Genomic DNA, 20,281 nt, shown 5'->3' on the forward strand with positions numbered 1-20,281 from the left:
TGCCATTGTGGTTTTGTTTTTCGAGACTAGCGTCAGCTGTTTTCACAGCAGGCTGGAAGTACCTCGCCCGGGCCAGAGCTGGACAAGAGAAATGCGACCACTCTCAAAAGGCTACGTTCCTAGAGCCAGTAGCCGCGGCCGCAGCTGCTCGTACACGGCAAACACCGTCGCGTGTTTTAGCACCGCCCGCATCACCACGGGCTGCACGCCGCGGAAGAAGGCGCGCTCCTCCGCCACGGCGCGAAGGGCGGCGAGGAGGCTCGGCGCGGCGCCCGACTGCACTCGCGTCTTTGCGACGTCGATCGGGCAGCACGCGAGCCAGCTGATGACTCCGCAGGTGGCGCCGGCGAGAGGGGCGGCGGCGGCGGCAGGGCAGAGCGGCAGCAGCGCCTCGCGCGTGCTCTCGTACACCGAAAAGTAGATCGCCGACGAGGGCACCTCGCGGGCGAGCGTCGCGCCGAGGCCGAGCGAGAGCGATCGCTCGCGGGCGAGCGCGAGCGCGCAGTGGAGCGTCGAGGCGTGGGCGTTGGGCCGGGTCTGCATCACAATCTTGACGCGGTCGACGGGGCACGTCGCCATCGCGGCAAAGATTCCGGCAAAGGCGGCGGAGAAGAGGCCCTCCGCCTTGTCCAGCGGCCGCGCCATGTCTGCGTCCCGGCCGTGCCGCACCGTGCGCGAGGCGTGTACGCACACCTTTGAGAGCTCGTAGCCAGCAAAGAGCGATGACTTGATGAGGAACGCTCCGCACAGCGGGGAGGGCAGGCCCGAGTAGATGCCGAGCGGCCCGCGCTCGCGGATCAGCAGAGCCAGCGCGGCCATCGGCGCCTCGCTCACCGTGGCGGTCATCAGCCGAGTCTTGACCACGTCGATTGGGAAGACAGCCGCCTCGCCGCACATCGAGCCGATTGTACCTGCCGCAATGTTCACCGCAGCCGCTGCAGGGGCCGACGGTGACTGGGCCGAAGAAGAGGCCGCTTCACCGGGCTGCACGTCGCGGGCGCTCAGGCGAGCCGGCATTGGCCTTCGGTGCTGCGGCCCGTCCAGCAAGCGATCGGTCCGACGGGGTACTCGAGTTTCCGGGCATGTTTTTCTTTTTCGCGCCATCTGAGCGACGGGAGGATGTGGCCTTGAGTTATGTGTACGCCAACTCAGGGTGTGTGGCAGCCAGCTGGCTGTGTGTCTTCTGAGCCTGTTTTGTGTGTCGCTCGTGCGTGCCGTCATCATCTGTCCAGCGTAGCACGACTGGTCGTTTTTGTTTCCACGGCGAACGGTAGCGGACGCGGAGACGCTGAAGAACATCAACCGCACCTTTCAGGATGAGCTCGCCGAGTTGGCAAACGTCCTCGATGCCGCCGCCGCCGCCGCGCCGGCGCTCTGCTCCCCGAGGCCCGATCGACGGGGGTCGTTCAATCGCCTCTGACTGCCTCCGCTGCACGTGTAGGGGCTCGCCTTCCCCGACAACATGGGCGTGTTCACCGCCAACCCGCGGTATATGGAGTGTGCGGTTAGTATCTGAGGCGCGTTGCGGTCGATCTAGGGGGGCGTCCATGCGGGAGGCGAGTCTGATGTGAGCGTTTGGGTCGAGCGTTTGGGGGCGCTCCGTCCGCCTCTCTCTGCCTCTCTGTCTCGCCCACACAGTGGGCTCGTGAAGAGAGTTGTCGCACGAGTACGTACATGGCTTAGGCGACTCCTGGCCAGTCCGGCCCCCCGGGATGCACACAACAAACGCGTGTGTACACGGAGTCCGGGACGAGACGCGGGTTGTTGCACGAGTATATGGGCCAAAAGCGTCGAAAATGTCCCAAAAAGCGTGTCTCGAGTTTGTTGCAGCCCCACAGCCGGCGCGCGCTGCCAGGAAGCACCGCTCGCGTGTCGGCGGCACTCCCTGGCACCCAGTGAGTGCCGCGAACCGACCAGACCGAATAGGCTCGATGCCGTGCTCGCTGTGGGGCTGCAACAAACTCGCCGCCGAGCGTGCCACCGAAAGCGTCCCGGCGGCGGTGATGGAGTGTGAGACCTGAGGCTGCGGAGGTGACGCCTGAGGTACCGGGCCGTGCACGGCGACTCAGCCGGCGACCGCCACGGGCTCAGACGAGACTTGTCGACTCGTTACGGCTCAGCTTCACCGTGGTCATCGGGCGTCTGTCGACGTCAGGACCACCCATACAGCTCGCGGGTTTGAGGTCGCAAGAGCCAAGCTCTGCGGTGCGCTCTCGGGGAGACGAGGGAGGGAGCAGGACCGACGTTGCGGAGATCAGCAGGAGGATGTACGAAAAGATTATAGGAGCAGCAGGGACCCGAGGGACAATGTGGAAGACGGCTAGTGGGTAGTGCTAGTCTCCCATCCCTCACAAAGAACCCTGCACAAAGGATCGCAAGGGCGGGGACCTGTTCCTTTTTACCCATCTCACAGTAGAGAGGAAGAGGGGTGTCGTTTTTGTTAATTTATTTTTCTCGGGGAGTGCGGGGAGTAAAAGAGGGGGTGCACCAGGTCCAGGATCCACACAGTTTTATTTTATCAGCTGCGGTACTGCGCCTGCTTTCCTAGGCTACTCGAACACAAGCTCTAACTACGTAGTGACGTATATGTCAACGCAAAAGGCACAACTCAACACACGGCAGAGCCAGACCCAGAGGGGTGCACATGGGGACACAACACGGGAGAAGACTGAGCGCGAGACACCGTCACCCGGCATGTATCGGGACACTCGTAACGGAGCATCGCCGGGCACGGCTGCCGGGTGGCACGCCGCCTCGTCGCGACTCACACCGCCTCGTCCACCTGCCGGAGGAGCGCCCTGTTTGCCGCGCCCGTCGAGAGCGCGAGCTGCGCATGCCTCTCGCGCAGAACGTGCAGCTGTGCCTCGGCCGCGTCGCCGTTGAGGCGCGCGTCGGCGAGCGGGACGGCCGGGTGGCGCGCGAGCTCGTCGGCGAGCTCGAGGGCGGTGCCGTGCAGCGCGTACACCCGCGGCGTGCGGAACCGCTTCCTGCGCAGCGCCGCCGGGGGCGAGGGCGGCCGCGTGGGTGGGAGAGGGCGCGCGGAGGCCGGCGGCGAGGGAGGGAGGGCGAGGCGGAGGCGGGGAGGGCGAGGCGGAGGCGGGGAGGGCGAGGCGGAGGCGGGGAGGGCGAGGCGGAGGCGGGGAGGGTCGGCACCTCGCCTCGGTCGACTCTGCGCACCACGCGTCGTACTCCTCGTCGCAGAGGCGGACGACGGCGTCGAGCAGTGACGGCAGCGCGCGGTGCAGGCCCTCGAGCGAGGCGGCGGCGGTGTCGGGCAAGTAGGCGGCGGCGAAGCGCTCGCGCAGCGAGGGCAGCTCCTCCTCAAAGTGGGCGGCGAGGGCGAGGGCCTGCCGCTGCAGCTGCTTGTACTTGTCCATCACCTTGTCGGGCGGCAAGTCCTGCGGGGCGTGTGGACGCGTGAGGGAGACGCGGCGTGCGCTTCCCCTCCCCCGCGCCTCCCGAGCGGCGGGAGCGGCGGGGCGGCGGGGGCGGCGGGGGCGGCGGGGGCGGCGGGGTCGGCGGGGCGGCGGGCGGCGGGGCGACGGGCTTCCTGCTGCGCCGCGAGGACGGCCGCGAGGCGGCGGCACGCCTCGGCGCGCTCGGCGAGCTGCGACGAGAGGGAGACGAACTCGTAGAGCACGCCGAGCCGCGCGTAGGCTGCCGCAGCCTCGCGCCTCTCTGGCTCGCCAAAGTGCAGCCCTCCGCCTTTGCGCGGGATGGCGAGCCGCTCGCCCCACGTCTCCGCCTGTGTAGCAGCAGTCATCGTCTCAAGGAGGAGCCCGATGGTCCAACCAGCCGCTCGCCCCGCGTCTCCGCCTTTTCGCACTCGAGAGGGAGGCAAAGCCCCTCCAGCTGCGACACGAGCGCGCGGTACCAGTCGATCACCTGCGGGACATCACCCGAGAGTACCCGAGAGTGCCCGAGAGTACCCGAGATTAGGCCACACTACCACTGCTACTGCTACTGCTGCTACCAGCCGCTGCGCCTCGGCGGCCACGTTGACCGGCACAACCTCCATCGTGAGCCAGATGCCGCCGCCGCCGCCGCCGCCGCGCGCGCCGACCCCGAGCGAGACGCGCGGGAGCAGCGTCGACGCGTCCCACAGGTCGAACCTATCCAGCCATGCGCACCAACCTGAGCCGCGAGACAACGACTCCTCGGCGGCGGCGGCGGCGGCGGCGGACCGCTCGGCGTTGAGTCTCCGGACGAGGGCGAGGACCTGGCGGGGGCGGGGGCGGAGGCGGGCGAGGCGGGTGGCGACGGAGCGCTGCGAGGGTCGCTGCGAGGGTCGCTGCGAGGGCCGCTGCGAGGGCCGCTGCGAGAGGCGCCTCACCTCTGCCTTCTTCCGGACGAGGACCGCGTTTGCCTTTTTGCGCAGCTGCCGCCGGACCATCTCCTCGAAGCTCATGGGCGCGAGCGGGTCCGCCGCCGGCCCGGCCGACGGAGGTGCGGGAGGCGGCGGCGGCGGCGCGGGCGGAGGCGCGGGCGGAGGCGCGGGCGGAGGCGCGGGCGGAGGCGCGGGCTCCGGCTCTGGCTCCTCCTCCTCGTCCGCCGACGGCGGCGAGGACTCGGCTCCAGGGCCGGGACCCAGGCCGGGACCCAGGCCGGGCTCGCCGTCGGCGCCGTCCGCCTGCACCGATGCGCCGCCCACCTCAGCCCCCATCGCCCTGCCGAGCGTCCGATACATCTCCCACTGCCGCCGCGCCGCCGCCATTGCGTTGGCCCACTCGCGCGCGCCATCGGCGCCGCCGCTCTGGACGCGGAGGTGCAGCCGCTTCTCCGGGAAGACGTCCGACAGCCGGTCGGAGGAGGAGAAGACGACGACAAACTCGCCCGCCTCGGGCCTGCCCGTCGTGAGCGCGTCGCGAAAGTCCTCGAGCTGGTAAGAGCGTACCTTGCCGCCGTGCGTGTAGGTGAGGCTGCGCGTGTCGAGGATGAAGAAGCGCTTCTGCCACACGCCCTGCCCGGCCTTGGACTTCTTGTGCAGGTAGCCCGAGAGCAGGTGCGAGCCGAAGCCGGCCTTGGCGGCGGGCGTCGGCGCTGACATTAGTGTTTGGCTTTGCGAAGAAGAATTCTGGCGCGCTCGGTCGAGATCACGGCGGAAACTACTAGCGAGCCCGAAATCAGACGTGCCGGAACCGTCCGACTACAGCGACTAGCACACCTCAAGTCCCCAGAAACCCCGAGGAGTCACACAGTCCACCTGAGACCTGTGTGATGCACTGTCGCAGGAGGTGAGGCACGAGGACTCTCACGAGGACCAGTAGCCTGACCTGTATCGAGAAGCTTCACCTATTATTCTTCCTTCTCTCCCTCTCTCTCTCCCGCTCTCTCTCTCTCTCTCTCTCTCTCTCTCTCTCTCTCTCTCTCTCTCTCTCCCACTCCAGAGTGATAAATAGTCCGCCGTATTCTCATGTCCCCGGATTCCCATGCCCAAATAGTGGCACGTCACGGCTCCCCAACTCCCGTTGTGCAAGTTTGGCACGTCATAGTCTCTGACTGCTTTCGCTGGGCCGCCGCGCTGCGAGACAGTCGACCTCTTTGCTGTTGTGGTGTCACAACTCGGTGCATAATTGCGCCACTCCCCCACCGGTGTATAACTACGCCTTCGTACTTTGAGTACTATCTATAAATATGTCTTCCTCGGATGAGGAGGCCCGCGGCACTGCGGGCAACCTATCTCCCGCGACCAAACCGCGGAAGGACCGCGTACGACTAGAACTCCACTTGCTGGACACCGAGGTGCGAGGATTCGGGTTCAGATGACCATCTCTCGAGCGAGAGAAGAGGGACGCCTCACGATGCTACAGAGGGCCGAGACCAGGACCATTCCACACGGTCAGACCACTCTGATCCCCACCACACCACGTTGGGCAAGCTTGGTAGCAACACCGAGCCCAAGGACGACACCGATGCACTGGACAAGTCATCGTCGCCTGGCTCCGCTGGGGAGGGGGCTACGCCAGCTGGAATGCCTTCTGCCAGGCTGCCGGCGAGCTCTCCTCCGGCGGAAGCCTTACTGGACCCGAAAGGGTTTGACTTGACCGTGGCAGCGATCAAGCCATCCGCAGTGGACTCGCCTCATGGTTTGAGCACCACCACTTTTTGACGCCCGAACGGGCATACAATCTCACGTCCCCGCCGAGGACGTCACGGGATTCTCGACCGGCGGCGTGGAGGCACTACAGCTGCAGTTGCAACAGTTTGTGCAGTGCGCTGAGGAGGGCGCAGCCGCGCTCATGCCCAACGACGTTGGAGTCATCGCCAGGCACGCCGCTGATCTTCAAGGCGCAGGGGAGCGGTACATGGCCACCGCCAAGCGCCTCGCGTCCTACCGTGAGGAGCGGTGCGCCTTCCAAACCTGTGTCCGGCAGGCAGCGGCGATCTACGGGCAGAAGCTATCGAGTGGTGACTTTTCCGCCGATGGCAAGTTCACCGAGGCGGCGCTCTGCTTCAACGTGCTGAACGGGGAGCTGGGTGCCTTCGAAACCGAGGTAGGCTCCATGTCGGTGTATTCACACCGGCCAGGAGCGGGAGCGCCAGAGAGAAGGCAAAAGGCATGACAAGCAAAGGATCTCTCTGGGCGGGGGTAGTTCAACGAAGGGGGAACAACCCACACCACACAAGACGCCAAGCACAAAAGAATAACAAGACAGTGTACTCAGGCAGTCTCATGCGGAAGAGTCAGATATACAAAGAGCACCTAAAGGAGCAAGGCATAAAGCTGTGAAGTGGTCTCTCCACTGACACCCACCTACCTACCTACCACCGTCCCACCGCAGCAAACCTTCGGCTCCCGCTCAGAGGCTCGCCGCGCCCGTGCGGCGCGCCGAGGCGGCGCCGAGGCCGGCGCCTTGCACCTGGCCCGCGGCCGGCACCGCCTCGCCCCACAACTGACCGCCCTGCGGCCCCTGCGCAGGCGTACCACAGGCGTCGCTCAAAAAGCGACGCCGGGTGTGGGCTGCTCCCTTGACCCGTCACCCGCCGCGCCCTAGCCCGGCCGCCTCACCGCTCACGGAGCGCTCGCTGCTCGCCGCCGCCGCCGCGCGTCCCGCGCCGCCACGCATGCCCCTTGCCCTGACGCGCGCGCTCTGCAGCGGCGCAGAGCGCGCGTCCCTGGCACAGACGGAGCAGCGACCGCGCCAGCGGTCGCTGCTCCGCCCCTCCGTCGCGCGCGCCGCGCGCGCGCTGCCGCCGCCGCCGCCGCCGCCGCCCCCTCCTCGCCGTCTTCCCCACCCTACCCTCTGTTGCGCGCCGCGCGCTGCGCGCCCCCGCCCCCGCCCCCGCCCCCGCTCCCGCTCCCAAGCGCCCCTTCCCCGGTAGGTGTGCGTAGAAAGTGGAACCAATCAGCCGCCGTGTGTGACACATATTGCGGCACGTGAGAGTGAGACAGAGCCCCGGCAGCGGCCAGCGCGCGCGCAGCGGCCAGCGCAAGAGAGCATTTCAAACAGCCTCTAACTATATCCTCACAACAATACAATATCCTCACCAACTAAAATCCTCTCTTAAAATCTTCAATATACCTCAAAACCTAAGACAACAAATTTAACTATATTAACCTGCGAAATGGCGCGTGCATCATCAATAACCAGCAGCTCTGACGCAGCGGCGGCGGGCAACCTCCAAAGCACCGACTGGCTCCCGGTTCGAGGGATAGTGGTCTAGTGGCATGATTCGCCCTCCGGGTGGGCGAGGCCCCGAGTTCGATTCTCGGCTGTCCCCTTTTTTTACGCCGCCGCCACCCTCCACCACCCGCCGCCGCCCTCCACCTCACCCACGCCGCCGCCACCCCCCAGCCACCGCCACCGCCGTCCATCGCCCTGCCGTTATGTCGCCGTATCACCTGCCACTGCCTCCCCGCCGCGCCGCTCCACCCTGCCGTGATCCGCTTGTGCCACTGCCTCCCCGCCGCGCCACTCATCCTACCGTAAGCCGCTTCCGTTTCGCCGTTTGGCCCATGGCGCCGCCATCTTTCACGCTGCCCTCCTCCCCCACCCTCGCCACCCGCCCGTTTGGAACGCGAGAGTAGCACCGGCGTGTAGGCTGTAGCCTCGAAGGGGCAGCCGGGGTCTCGCGTCTAGGGTCATACAAGATATAAGGTACAAGGATCCTCTGAAAAAGCGAGCTTCGACAGAGAAAGGTGAAAGCGAGCGGCAACATGTACATGCCTGATCGGCTTTCTGTCTCGGTGAGAAGCCGTCGCCGTGTGGACGGCTTCTCACCGAGACAGCCAGCCGACTCGCGGCGTCTGGTGTGAGACACACTCAGAGCAAAGTGCCAAGGGGGCACCACAGAGAGCAGTTACTATCTCCGCATTCCAACGCCCACCCCCCAGGTCGGTATGACCTCAGAAGATGTGGAGATGGGAGAGCATGCAAAGAAGTCTGCCGCGCCTGGGAACATACACGGACGTGGGAAGCATTCCACCCCGATCAGCGATCAGACTGGGCTACCCTGAGGGGAAGCGAGAGGTTGATTGGAGAGGCGTGTTTGTTATGACCCCCCCCCCCAATGAACACACCAGTGAGGGAGGGCGAGACGATCGAGGGGTCCCGTACCATGCGGAATCGACCCTATCCAGTGCTCAAAGTGCTCAAGAGGTTCTACTCGGTTCATGATCGAGTCGCGCAGCGAGAAGAATTTCTGCAGCGAGAAGAAGGAGGACGGCTTGAGTTACAACTTGAGAGGCTTTGAGAAGAAGTCCGCCGCCTTGTCGTCCGTCTTGACGATACGTGAATCGTGAAGGGTCGGTGCGTGTCCGTGTGCCGTGTCGTGATCCCCTGGAACACCCGTACTCTCCCGCGCCATCTCCGTCGCCCTGTTCGGCTGCGGCCTTACCACCAAGATCGGGAGGCGGCCAGGGCTCATAGTCTCGGTCGAAAGACCCCAGATTGGCATCCATGCCGCATGCCTCTCTGGACAGGGTGGCCCGCCACAACGACCCCTGGAATTGCGACTCGCCGCTTTCCTTGTGATTCTGTGTGAGCTCTGTGTCTTGATCTGCCAACAACATGCCTCTCGCACTCTCGCACAAGAAAAGAATCACTCCGGCGGCGAGGCCGAGGGGCGAACAGCAACCTCCTCTGCCCTTGAATGAATGGGTGGCTGTACTCTCTTCGCTGAGCCCACGGCCACGGAGCTGGCCTTGCCATACTGTCCGCCTTGCGAGCGTGCTCACGCACGATCCTGGGCTCGTGCTTGCACGCGGTCGCAGCGTCATCAAGGCTCCACGCCACAACAGGACCGGCCATGCCGGGTGGCGTCCTCGCAACATCTGGAGAGGTGGGCAAGGCCTCTGAGGAGGCGTGCGGCGTGCTAACGGTGAGCAACAAGATCGTCCCGCAGCGCCGAAGCGGCGTGCGCGCGGCGGCAAGCAAGGCCAGCCGCGCGCGCCGGCTCCGTCGCGGGGAGCGGGCGATAACGCCCGCCCCCACGGTGGCGAGTCCAGGCGCGGCCGCCAGGCTCGGGCCTCTGGGCGCTATTCTGCACTCGTTATGGGAATGAAGATACGAACACCCCGACGGATCCCCAATTGGGCCAATTGGGCTGATTGGACGTAATAGTCTCACGCCCGTCTACTGGTGTGAATGGTGGGGTGACACTAATGGTGACGCCGTGTGGACGGCAGCATGGCGCGGGCAGCGACGCCCCCCCCCGATTGAGAGCAGCGGGGGTGATCGAAAGCGGAATCCTGCCTGCACGCGCGAAGCCAATATATGCGGTGGCAGCATCTCGAGCGGATGCGCCTCGAGAGCGTGGCCGAGCAGGGTGTCGAGAGCGGAGCGTCGTTCGCCCATCAATCTGTCTGCGTGCGCGCCTGCCCCCCCCTGATTGGTAGATGTCGGAGGCAGTTTGGCGGTTGATGGTGCGGAAGGCGACGTCGTAGGGAGCGACGCTGTAGCCCCTGTCGTGGGAGGCGGCGTCGGCGATGGAGCCGACGGAACAGCCGCTGACGGAGGAGGCGGCGTCGGTGACGGGGCCGACGGAATAGCCGCTGACGGAGGAGGCGGCGTCGGCGACGGAGCCGACGGAAGAGCCGCTGACGGAGGAGGCGGCGTCGGCGACGGAGCCGACGGAAGAGCCGCTGACGGAGGAGGCGGCGTCGGCGACGGAGCCGACGGAATAGCCGCTGACGGACATGCGCGCCGCCCGCGCAAAGATCGGCGCGGCGGTGCGGAGTGCGTGGAGGTGTAGGTCTCTGCTCGCGCGTCACCTCGAGTCCCTTCCCACTGCTTGATCCAACCCTTGGCCCTCTGATGTCGTACTTTTAGCTTACTCTCTCTCCCCTGATGTCCAGTGCGCCTTGTCTCTGCAATAGACCGTGAGAGCGGCCCCTCCGACCTACCTACCCCATGTATCGTAGTCTTTGTTAGTATCGAGGTCTCGTGAGTTTTGGCACTGATAAATTCGCCCGACTCGCGGCGAGCCGAGCCAGGCCACGGCGCTCGGCCTGCTGAGAGAAGACCTTCCCCGACGGCAGTGACAATTTACCCGACATCAATCGTCGACGGCAAGCTCGAGAACTGCGCCTCCAAAGTCGCCCAGATTCGCCTCTCGCGGCGCGCTGAGTTAGTATCGCCGGTGCGCCAGCCGGCTCTGCTCCACAGCAGGGCATGCCTGACTGGCTCCTGCTAGCCGTGCGTCCTGGTGGCATCCATTGCCAGCTCAGGTAGCCTCAGGAGGTCGCCTCGCGCACAACTCGGCGCCGCACAGCACCGCTCCGCGTTACTACCGAGTTAGTATCGTCGACCCACAGAGACTGCTCTTCTGTAGGTGGAGCCGACAAACGCCGGCCGGGTCGGCCCCGCCGCCCCCATCGCCGCCACCGGGGCGGCGGCGGCCTCGGCGGACCATCCGGCGCGCCGCGCGCCCGACGGGGAGGTGTTCACCACTCCTGGCTCCTCACCCCGCCACGCCTTCGTGCAGACGCCGTGGCACCCGCCTCAGGCGCCGCTCGGACTCGGTTGACGGCCGCCCAAGTGCTTGGCTCGTGCCCAGCCGACCGGCAGGCGATGCCCACTCGCTGCTAGGCTAATCCCGGGCTGTCAAGCGGCGGTGTGGTGCCGTGAAGGGCAGCGGTGCCAAAACTACGACTATTAGTACCGTGCGGAGGCAGTGCATTTAATTCTGTCAAAAATCGAAATGTGCTCCGTGGGACGTATTGGGCTAGGATCATACGTCCGGGAGGCCCCCCATGCGTGCCGCAACGACCCACAGTTCTGGTACCACTCTCTTCACGTTCACAGCTCTTAAGTGTGCCAGATAGATGGCGGACCGCTCCCCCTAATCCGACTAAGTCAACCGGAAACCGCACCTACACGCGTACACACATGCTCCTCCACCACCCCACCCGCCGGCCCGTCCTCGCCTCCCTCCTCGCCGCCGCCGCCACTGGGCCATTCTCGCTGCCGGCTCCGCCCGCTTCCGCCGCCGCGTCCGAGCTCTCTATCAAAGAGGTCAACAAGCGGCTCGGCGCCATCCCGGTGGTTGCCGTCGTCAACGAGCAGGACTCGCCGTACTTCACCTCGTCCGAGGGCGCCACCCAGGTCGGTTACTTTTTCCTCGACCCCACCGACGCGCTGCGCGAGCTGCGTGCTGTGCAGGGCGATAACCCGTCGGCGAGGCTCAAGCTGACGACGCTCTCCGAGGTGTACTTCCCGCTCGTGCAGGGCGACGCCACGGCGCTGGGCGGCGTGCTGCGGCTGCGTCCCTCGCGGCGGCAGATAGTCGAGGCCAACCGCGCACTCCAGTTCAACTCGCCCGAGGGCACCCTCCTCCCCGTCTCGCTCTCGGAGGCCAAGGGGCAGGCGCGGCCCGCTAGTCCAGCCGCGCCTCTGCCGCAGCCGCCATCCCCCTCAGCCGCCACCCCTCCCTCTCCCGGGTGTCGGCAGGTGCCTCTCTTCTACTCTGAGCGTGTGGCGCTCTCGACGGCGGACGGCGCCGCCACGCGCTACCCCTTCTATCTCCGAAAGGAGGACCTCGACCGCGACTTTTCCCGCCTCGCGGCGGAGGGGGCGCTGCAGGGCGGCGCCGTCGTGGCGGGCGACGCGGCGCTCCGCTCCAACTCGGCACGGCGCGCGGCCAGGCGAGCTGAGCGCGAGGGCGGCGGCGGCGCGGCGGCGGTGAGCGGCATCCCGGCGGGGCTGACGCGGGTGGCGACGCTCGACGGGATCGTGGCGCAGATGCGCTCCGGCGAGGTCGACCTCAAGGACGCCCTCCTCGTGCCGAGCCCCGACGCGCTGCGAGCGGCGCAGCAGCTCGTGGCCGAGGGCGGCGGCGCGGCGGCGGCGGCGGCGCCGCGGTAGGGTTGAAAGGTTCGATAGAGAGAGCGGGCTGCGGGGGAGCCGAGGGGCGACATCCACCCCCCCTCGGAGAGAGAGCAGGCGGCGTATTTTCAAAGTCTCAACATGGCACATGGACTCACGTAGTGGTAGAGTACGCCTCGACCCTGTGTACGTCACCGAGGTGCAGTCCGAGGCGGCGGCGGCGCGGGCGGAGGAGCTATGATGGGAGGAGGAGCGGTCGGTGGCGGCGCAAGCGCCGGCGGCGCTAACAAAGGCGGCTCCAGCGCCGTCGCCGCGGCCGAGGCCGCCGGCCGTGCGGCGAGCGCCTGCGCCAGCGCCCTCCGCGCGTCGGCGCCAATCGCCTTTGGCGGCGGCTTCGGCGGCGGCGCCGCCGGTGCGGCACGCTGGCGCTGCTGCGCCGTGTCGGAGGGTAGGGGCGGGGCGGGGCGCGGCGCGAGGGTCGGCAGGTCGGGCCGCTTGACCTGGTGGAGGAAGTCGCGCGTGGCCGGGTCGTGCTGCTCGGCCGCGGCGGAGGAGGGCGGAGGCGGGTACCACACGGCGGTGGTGCGAGGGAGCGGCACTCGGCCCGGCGAGGGGGGGGAGCCGGAGGGGCAGAGGGAGGGTTCCGCCTGCGCAGCGGGTGGGGGGAGGGGTGGAGTGAGGACGGAGCGGAGGCGGAGGAGGAGGCGAGTGTGGTGAGGGCGGAGGCGGTGGCGAGAGGTCGGCACCTCCCAGGTGTTTGCGGCGGCGTCGAAGCGCTCGACGCGGAGGTAGGGGAACGAGTCAGCGGACGGCGCCTCCGCCGCCGCCGCCGCCCCGGGCGCCGACCCTCCGACCGCCAAGAACATCGAGACCGCGTTGTCGGACGAGTCGTCCACAAAGAGGCAGCGGGCCGGCGAGCGGCCAGAGAGGAGCAGCTCGCGCTGCAGCCAAAACTGGAGCGCCTCGGGCTTGTTGTACCTCGCGGCGAGGCAGCGCCCCTTGCACGCGATGGGGATGCCGCCGTCGAGCCGTAAAACGCGTGCCGGCGCGCTCGCGAGCGGCGCCGACCCCGGCTCGGCAAAGAGCTCTGCGAGGCCTAGCTCGCGCAGCTCTCCGGCCAGGCTCTCGAGCGTCGTCTCGGTGGGGCTCTGAGCGGTGATGATGATGGTCGTCACGCCGGCCGCCGTCATGTCCGCGAGCGCCGCACGCGCGTCGCTGCCGCCGCGCACGCGCTTGACGCCGCCAGCCACCTGCGTCACCGTCTGATCGAAATCAAGCGCGACGAGGTCGCCGGCGGCGAGCCCGCCGGCGCGCCAGACGTCGCCCAGCGTCCCGTGGGCGGGAAGGATGCGCAGCTCGTGTCGCGGCTCCGCTGACATGCAGCGAGAGGGTCGCCCCACCCTGCGGCGCGGCCGTCCGATTTCTTCTTTCTTATTTAAATGAAGTGAGGGCGACGTCGGGCGGAGGCGAACAAAAGGCTGCGTGGGAGGGCTCCGCTCGGACCGAAAATCTCGAGCGAGTCGATTCGGTCCCGCGCATTCGGGTCCGCCGGGACGGTGGCATCTCAAACCCCTAGACGCACCTCCGTCACGTCACTCTCGCCGCGCTACTCGGGCACGAAAGCAATCCCTGTCATCCGCTCCGACAACTCCCACATCTTCGACGCGACCGCCGCGTCGTCCGCTTCCTTTGAGGGCGGCGTCTTCTTGCCGTCGACGTAGTAGCCGCCGCTGACCGCCGCGCGGTCGAGCTTCGGGTCGGAGGCGAGGGCGAGTTGCGTCTGCGCTGCCGTGTCGGCGGGCGTCATGAAGTACGCCTGGATCTTTTGCAAGTCGCGTAGCTTGCTCCCGTCGGGATCACCCACGAGCGCGCCGCTGCCCACGTCCGCCTTGAGGTCCGGCAGTGAGTAGCGGAAGAGGGCGGTGTTGACGAGCCCGGGGGAGACGCTCGAGACGGCGACCTCGATCCCCGGCGGGATGCGCCGCTCAAGCTCCTTGGCAAAGAGTACGTTGGCCAGCTTGGACTGCGTGTACGCCGAGCAGAAGGGCGTGCTGCAGTCCTTGTACGCGCCGGGCTTCTCCAGGTTGATGTCGTCGAAGCGGATCGTGCCCTTCTTGTGACCGTCGCTCGAGACGACGACGACCCTGGCCGCACCACCGCCCGCGGCCGCCTTCTTGAGGGCCGGCCAGAGCCGCGCCGTCAGGGCGAAGTGGCCCAAGTGGTTCACCCCGAGATGCCGCTCGAAGCCGTCCTCAGTGGTGGCCCGCTGCGGAATGGCCATCACGCCGGCATTGAGCATGAGCACATCGCACGGCCGATCTCCCCACCTCTTGGCAAACGACTTGACGGAGCTCAGATCGCCGAGGTCCAACTCACTCACCTCGAGGGCTCCGTTTTGCGTGACCGCACGGATCCTCTCCTTCGCCTCGGCGCCTTTGGAAGCGTCCCGCACCGCCAGGATGACTGTCGCGCCAGCAGCCGCCATCTGCGTTGCCGAGGCCAGCCCGAGCCCACTGTTGGCGCCGGTGATGACGACGGTCCGACCAGCGAAGGGAGGGAGAGCTGCAGCAGACGGGAGGCGGGTCGTGGGCAGCAGCAGTGCCGCGCCGCCAGCGATTGCTGCTCGTCGGCTGGAGATGTGGAGCCCTACCCCACAGCCCCCGATTTGCATCGTTGCAATGGCCCGAGCCTCGCCCGTGTAGAGGCTACCCATCCGGGCCGGAGGCGAATGCGAGAAGGCGGTGTTGAAAAGACCCAGGAGAAGCAGCATACCTCTCGCACGGACGATGACCCGGGTGAACCTTCTTCTACCAGGTTGGATTGAGAGCAGCCTCGCTCTCAATCCTAGAAGTCGAAGGAGGATTGTGAGCTTTGTACTACAGCTTGAGCAGCACTCCTCCGCACAGAGATGACTGTGAACGCACACTGTCACCTGCGATTTTGGGGCCCGGGGTTGTGCGTTTATGTGAACGCATTGGGAACCCGTGCTGGTTGTCGTCTCTGCGCGATTTCGGGCCCGGGGTTCTGCGTTTATGTGAACGCATTTCGGGCGTCTGGGGAAATTGGGAGGTTGAGAGAGAGAGAGAGAGATTTTTGAAGACCAACAAGAAATGACGACGATTCTTCTTCTCTGGAGGTTGTGCTTTGTGACCACCACGCAATCTAGGCCGCTATGGCGTCGTCGGGGTCGCCGGCGGGGCCGTCCACGGGGCTCCGCTTGAGGAGCCACTCGGCGAGGTAGTCGACCGGGTCCTCGGGCTTGATCTTGCAAACCTCGATGATGCCCTCCGTAAGTGTGGGGATCACGTTGGCCATCAGGTAGTGGCGGAGCGGCTGGGAGCGCACCTCGAGCAGCTCCCGCTCCCGCTGCTGAAGCTCAGCCGAGCGGCGCTCGTCGTGGGCTTTGCGCCGGGCGCGCTCCGCAGCCTCGGCCTCCGCGAGCGCCTGCTTCTCGGCCGCCTCGGCCGCGGCCGCCTCGGCCGCCGCCTCGTCCGCGAGCGCCTTTGCCGCCGCCAGCTCCTCCTCGCTCGGCCCATAGTTGCGCGGCGGGCCGAGGTAGATGCGCGCCTTGGTGAGGAAGGGCTCGGCGGAGGTCGCGTCGCCCGACGCGATGCTGATCGTCTCCACGGCGGCGAGCGCGGGGTGCGCGAGCGGGGACGTCTCGCTGCCCTCCGCGTTGTGCGTCTCGTAGGTCGCGAGCCGAGCGGCGAGGCTCTCCTCATCCGTGCCCTGCTGCTGCTTCCGCAGCACCTCCTCCTGGGAGGCCTCGAGGACAATCACAAATTCGGGGGCGGCGGCCTTCGTCGCGGGCGCAGCCGCACCCTCCTCCCCTTCCGCCTCGGCTGCCGGCGGCTCCTCGCCCTCGCCAGGCGCAGCCTCGGGGAAGAGCAGCTGCGCCTGGGCGAGCGTCTGGAGGCACCCCTCTAGGATGTAGCCCTGGTTCCGGCACCCGAGCGATGTGAGCTCCCGCGCGAGGACCTTTGCGAGCGTCTCGTCCGACACCGTCCCGCCGGCCGCCTTCACCTCTGCGCCGAGCTCGTCGTCGCCCTCTGCCGCCGCCGCGAGAGCCGACGGGGCGCGGACCAGCGGCAGCCGGTACTCCTCCGCCACCGCGGCGGCGAGGGCGCCCACGGCAAGGTCGTCGTTGCCGTGGACGAGCAGGCGCAGCGGGCTGACCTTGCGCGCCTCGCGGTACTCCCGCACCACCGAGGGCATGTTCGCCAGCACGCCCTCCCGCGAGTGCCACGAAAAGCCGAGCTCATCGACCGCCGCCGGCCGCAGCCGGATGCCAGCCTGGAAGAACTGATAGTCCTTGGTGGTGAAGACCTGGTCCTGCGTCATGGGTGCCACCAAACCCGTGCCGAGCTCCTTCGAGAGCGCCTCGGTCACCGCCGCCAGCGTCTGCGGCTCCTGCTGCTGCTGCCCCGCGTCCACCGCGACGAGGTACGGCTTGGCGGGGTCCGCCGGCAGCAGCGACTCGACGACGGAGCAGAGGTCAGCGACGTGGATGGTTGGGAGCAGGTTGGAGGCGTCGCCAAGCGTCAGCAGCGGCAGTGCTTCTCCGCTCCACGCGCGCTTGAATAGCGGGTGGAGCACCCCCTCCCCTCCGCCATACGTGAGGCCGGCCGCCACCACGTGCGTCCGCAGTGCCCCGTCGCGCTGGCTCTTCGTCACGAGCTTCTCGAGCGCCAGCAGCTCCTTGAAATTGACCTGCGGCCGGCGGCGCTTGTACTCGGCCTCTGTCAGCGGCTCCTCCGGAGCGCTCTCGTCAATTGTTGTGCGTGTCCAGGTCATCACCGACGAGACGCCGACGAGCACCTTTGGCTCTGGGATGCGATCGGCCGGCGGGATCGCTGCGAGCTGCATCTCGGCGAGCTCGAGCGCATTGAGGCAGTCCAGAACCGTCATGTCCGCCTCGAGGAAGGCCGCTTCAAGCCCCTCTGGAGTGGGCTCCACCGTCCTCGCCACCCAGTGAGGCTTGGTCTCGGAGGCCGAGGCGAGCGTTCCGATCACCTCCCACTCCTCCTGCTCGCCGTCCTCTTGCGAGCCCGCATTCCGGTCGGCGAACCGCTTCGACAGGTGTGAGCCGACGTAGCCGCTCACGTTGTGCACAAAGACCGTCTTGCGCGGCATGATCTGTAACGAACACACTCATCTTTACGAGTGGTGTGGCGGCAGCCATGGTCGAGTCGCTCCCGCAGCCGCTCGACAGCGAGAGCTGGCGGTCCTTGCGCCACCGCCTTGCGTGGCTCGTCTCAACGCACCGAGGCCGGCTTGCAGAGGCGTTTGGCACAGACAAGCCACCGCCGCCGCCGCGAGCACCGCCTCGGCCGCTGGACGCAGCTAGCCTTCTCTCCTACTTTGGCCTCTCATACGACCCGGCAGCGGACGTGAGCGGCCACTCCCTCTTTACTGCTGCGCACCACAAGCACTCGAGCGTGCTCGCCCTCTGGCATGACCTCGATCCTCACGACCTTGTCTCACGCAGAGATGGGCCCGCTGCAGAGCTGCCAACCAGCACGCTTTCATTCGAGCCTCCTGGCGAAAGCGCTTGTCCACTGCATCGCGTGGCTCGCCCAAACATCAGCGCGGATCGACAACGACTGAGTCTCAAGCTCTTCGCCTTGGATCCGACGAGATTGCAGGGCAGGCGCTCGCTTGGCAAAGCAGTGGAAGCAATTGGAATGCCGCCGCAGGACCTTCTGTCCCACGCCCTTGCAGAAGCGAGGACAGCCAAGCTGGAGGACGGTCGCCCGCTCGAATTCGTCGCCGCGCTCTTTGTCCTCGAGGTGGCGAGAATCCGCCACCTGCAGCTCTTTTTGTTTTGGGCGTGCAGCTTCCGCCGCTTCATCCAGGAGGGCAGGCGAGACTGTCGTGAGCATGGCGCGAGTGTGGAGATCCCTGGCACGGTATCGTCGATGCTGATCGCCGTCGATTCGGATGGGAGGCGGATGCTGCACCCCGCTGCCGCCGCGGACTTCGAGGAGCTGACGACCTCGCTCGAGCGCGTCTGCGCGCACTTTCTCCCATCGGGCGAAACAGAGAGCGTCACACGCGCTCTTGCGAGCTGGAGCAAGGTGCTGCATATCGAGATGCAATACCAGATCGCCAAGCAGCCGCTACTTCGCTGTTACGCCAACCTGCGCTTCTTGTCGGTGCACGCAGAGAACTCGGCCGCCCTAACACAGCTCATCGAGGACGAGCTTGCGCTTCGGCCGAGGGTGGACGTCGATGAGCCGTCGTTTGAAGCCGCCGTTGAGGCTGAGCTGACAGCGATGAGAATTCGCGCAGCACTGACCGAGCGGGTGCTTGCTATGGTTGCGCGAGAGCGAATGCGTGACGGAAGCTTGGCTGGACTGGGCGACCTCGACCCCGCCGCCGAAGTGGCGGCTCTACGAGAGCTGGATGCGCTCTTGCGCCACCTCATCGAGGATGCGGCCGCGTCAGCGCCATGGCTCGGCACGACTGCCCGGTGCGAGCTCGAAGCCGTCGTGCTGGCGCAGGTGCTGACTACGTGCGATCGCCAGCAGCCGCCGAGGGCGAACTGCGCCTGGCCGTCACGGGAAGAAATGCTCGCGTTTGCCGCAGCTCAGCAGGGCACGACAGCGACCGGCCAGCAACATGCGACAGCCACAGAGTCAGCGTTGTCGCTCTGGCCACTGATTTGCGCGCTGAGGTCCGAGAATGAAGCACTGGGCGAGGTTCTCCGGGCACAGTCACGCCTGGTGGAATGGAGGTCATGGCTGGAAGTCGCGCGTTCCACGGCGGGAGGAGGCGGCGACAGCGAGGTCCTAGCTCGGGGAGCCCAGTTTGATGCCATGGTGCGTAGCATGGGCGCGGCTGCATTCGGCATGGCGCAAGCCGACGAGGGCGCCCGCTCGCTCATGTGCACACTGCTTGCCGAGCGCAGACTGCTGCTAGCTGTGACCGGACAGGCTGCCAGCTTCGACCCCCAAAACCTGCCCGAGTTGCGAGCGCCCGGCGAACCTCCCCGCAACTGGCCCGTGAGTCGCCTGTGTGCTCCTGCCAGCCCTTTCCCTCCTCCCTGCACGCCTTCTTGCCATCGCGCGGATCGCCATCGTGCCACCGACATTCTGCTCCTCGCCGAGGAGCAAGCCCGGCAGCGCCTGGAACGAGAGAAGGCGCGTCGGCGGGACGTGCTAGAGCGGAGGGCGTGCGCGAAAGCCATTGCCGTGGAGGCACCGTTGCTCGCCCGTTCAGAGGCCCTTCGCGACACCTTGCGTGCCGCCGAAGCCAAGCTTCATGCGACCGAGGTGGCGGTGACGGAGAGGCAGCGGCAATGCGAGAAAGAACTCGATAGTGACGCAGCGAAAGCAACGGGTCTCGAACCCCGCCACGCCAGGCAGCCGGCCAGTTGGAGCGATTGCAAAAGCCCCGCGAGGTTGAGAATCTCCTTCGCCGAGCGCCAGGCGCAGGCTCGGCGCGAGCAATCACACCTGCTCGATGGCATCGCAGCGCTCGACCGCCGAGCCGAAAGCATCGGCGACACGCGGGACGCCGACTCGTTTCGTGAGACCGCAGCTGAGCTCGCGTTAGCGATGAGTGCGGAGGCTCAGCTCTCAGCAAGGCTGCGAGACGCTCACGTAAGCCGCTCGGAGATTGAAAAGCGGCTCGAGGCGGCCAGGGTGTACCTTGCAGAGCAGACGGCCACGAACGCTTTCCTCGTTCGGCGAGGGGTCGGGGTGGGTCTGGCCGCGAAAGTCAATCAGGTGTGAGACACGGCTGTGCCTCAGAGCTCAGTCACAGTCTGGCTCTGGGTGGCGCTGTGCTCTGTGCAGATTCCTTCAGTGAAGCCGACACGTACCGCGCACGTCTCTACGTGTCGATGTGTCTCGTGCTCTCGCGTAGGTCAGTAGCCAGTAGGTCTTACTCTCAGAGTACTGTGTTAGTGCACTACGCTAGCTAAGACTACGGCTAAACGTACAAAGGGCGTCTCTCACACCACACGCGCTCAGAGTGACATGCAAACGTACAGAGTACACAATGCCGCCGTC

General features: G+C 66.7%; 6 protein-coding genes across 6 annotated transcripts; 2 read left to right on the forward strand and 4 right to left on the reverse strand.

Annotated features, from left to right (window-relative positions):
* Positions 1 to 111: 111 nt before the first annotated feature.
* Positions 112 to 1,017, reverse strand: EMIHUDRAFT_102772 (hypothetical protein; the record flags this gene model as incomplete). Its single annotated transcript, XM_005769184.1, has 1 exon — positions 112 to 1,017. One exon carries the CDS (start codon positions 1,015 to 1,017, stop codon positions 112 to 114), a length of 906 nt encoding a protein of 301 aa, XP_005769241.1.
* Positions 1,018 to 2,764: 1,747 nt separating this feature from the next.
* Positions 2,765 to 5,047, reverse strand: EMIHUDRAFT_210380 (hypothetical protein; the record flags this gene model as incomplete). The annotated part of the gene is made up of 6 exons (XM_005769185.1): positions 2,765 to 2,987; positions 3,154 to 3,398; positions 3,569 to 3,745; positions 3,793 to 3,885; positions 4,334 to 4,403; positions 4,569 to 5,047. 6 exons carry the CDS (start codon positions 5,045 to 5,047, stop codon positions 2,765 to 2,767), a joined length of 1,287 nt encoding a protein of 428 aa, XP_005769242.1.
* A 5,305-nt stretch (positions 5,048 to 10,352) lies between these two features.
* EMIHUDRAFT_210382 (Hypothetical protein) lies at positions 10,353 to 11,035 on the forward strand (the record flags this gene model as incomplete). The annotated part of the gene is made up of 4 exons (XM_005769186.1): positions 10,353 to 10,359; positions 10,436 to 10,536; positions 10,611 to 10,669; positions 10,948 to 11,035. 4 exons carry the CDS (start codon positions 10,353 to 10,355, stop codon positions 11,033 to 11,035), a joined length of 255 nt encoding a protein of 84 aa, XP_005769243.1.
* A 235-nt stretch (positions 11,036 to 11,270) lies between these two features.
* Positions 11,271 to 12,423, forward strand: EMIHUDRAFT_436483 (hypothetical protein). The gene is made up of 2 exons (XM_005769187.1): positions 11,271 to 11,807; positions 11,892 to 12,423. Exons 1-2 carry the CDS (start codon positions 11,331 to 11,333, stop codon positions 12,303 to 12,305), a joined length of 891 nt encoding a protein of 296 aa, XP_005769244.1. The 5' UTR covers positions 11,271 to 11,330; the 3' UTR covers positions 12,306 to 12,423.
* Positions 12,424 to 13,686: 1,263 nt separating this feature from the next.
* EMIHUDRAFT_436484 (retinol dehydrogenase) lies at positions 13,687 to 15,100 on the reverse strand. The gene has a single exon (XM_005769188.1). The coding sequence runs from the start codon at positions 15,034 to 15,036 to the stop codon at positions 13,873 to 13,875; it is 1,164 nt and encodes a 387-aa protein (XP_005769245.1). The 5' UTR covers positions 15,037 to 15,100; the 3' UTR covers positions 13,687 to 13,872.
* A 328-nt stretch (positions 15,101 to 15,428) lies between these two features.
* Positions 15,429 to 17,399, reverse strand: EMIHUDRAFT_210386 (hypothetical protein; the record flags this gene model as incomplete). The annotated part of the gene is made up of 2 exons (XM_005769189.1): positions 15,429 to 15,635; positions 15,894 to 17,399. The coding sequence occupies 2 exons, from the start codon at positions 17,397 to 17,399 to the stop codon at positions 15,429 to 15,431; spliced, it is 1,713 nt and encodes a 570-aa protein (XP_005769246.1).
* Between the last annotated feature and the right edge of the window lie 2,882 nt (positions 17,400 to 20,281).

Source organism: Emiliania huxleyi (assembly GCF_000372725.1).
Source record: "Emiliania huxleyi CCMP1516 unplaced genomic scaffold EMIHUscaffold_43, whole genome shotgun sequence".
Classification (NCBI taxonomy): domain Eukaryota; phylum Haptophyta; order Isochrysidales; family Noelaerhabdaceae; genus Emiliania; species Emiliania huxleyi.

What these genes read in the sequence shown, in the direction of transcription:
- EMIHUDRAFT_436483 (XM_005769187.1), top strand. Translation starts at nt 11,331, where the DNA reads ATGCTCCTCCACCACCCCACCCGCCGGCCCGTCCTCGCCTCCCTCCTC. An exon ending in TCTCGGAGGCCAAGGGGCAG is followed by an intron (nt 11,808 to 11,891) that starts GCGCGGCCCGCT and finishes GGGTGTCGGCAG; the next exon opens with GTGCCTCTCTTCTACTCTGA.
- EMIHUDRAFT_436484 (XM_005769188.1), bottom strand. Translation starts at nt 15,036, where the DNA reads ATGCTGCTTCTCCTGGGTCTTTTCAACACCGCCTTCTCGCATTCGCCT.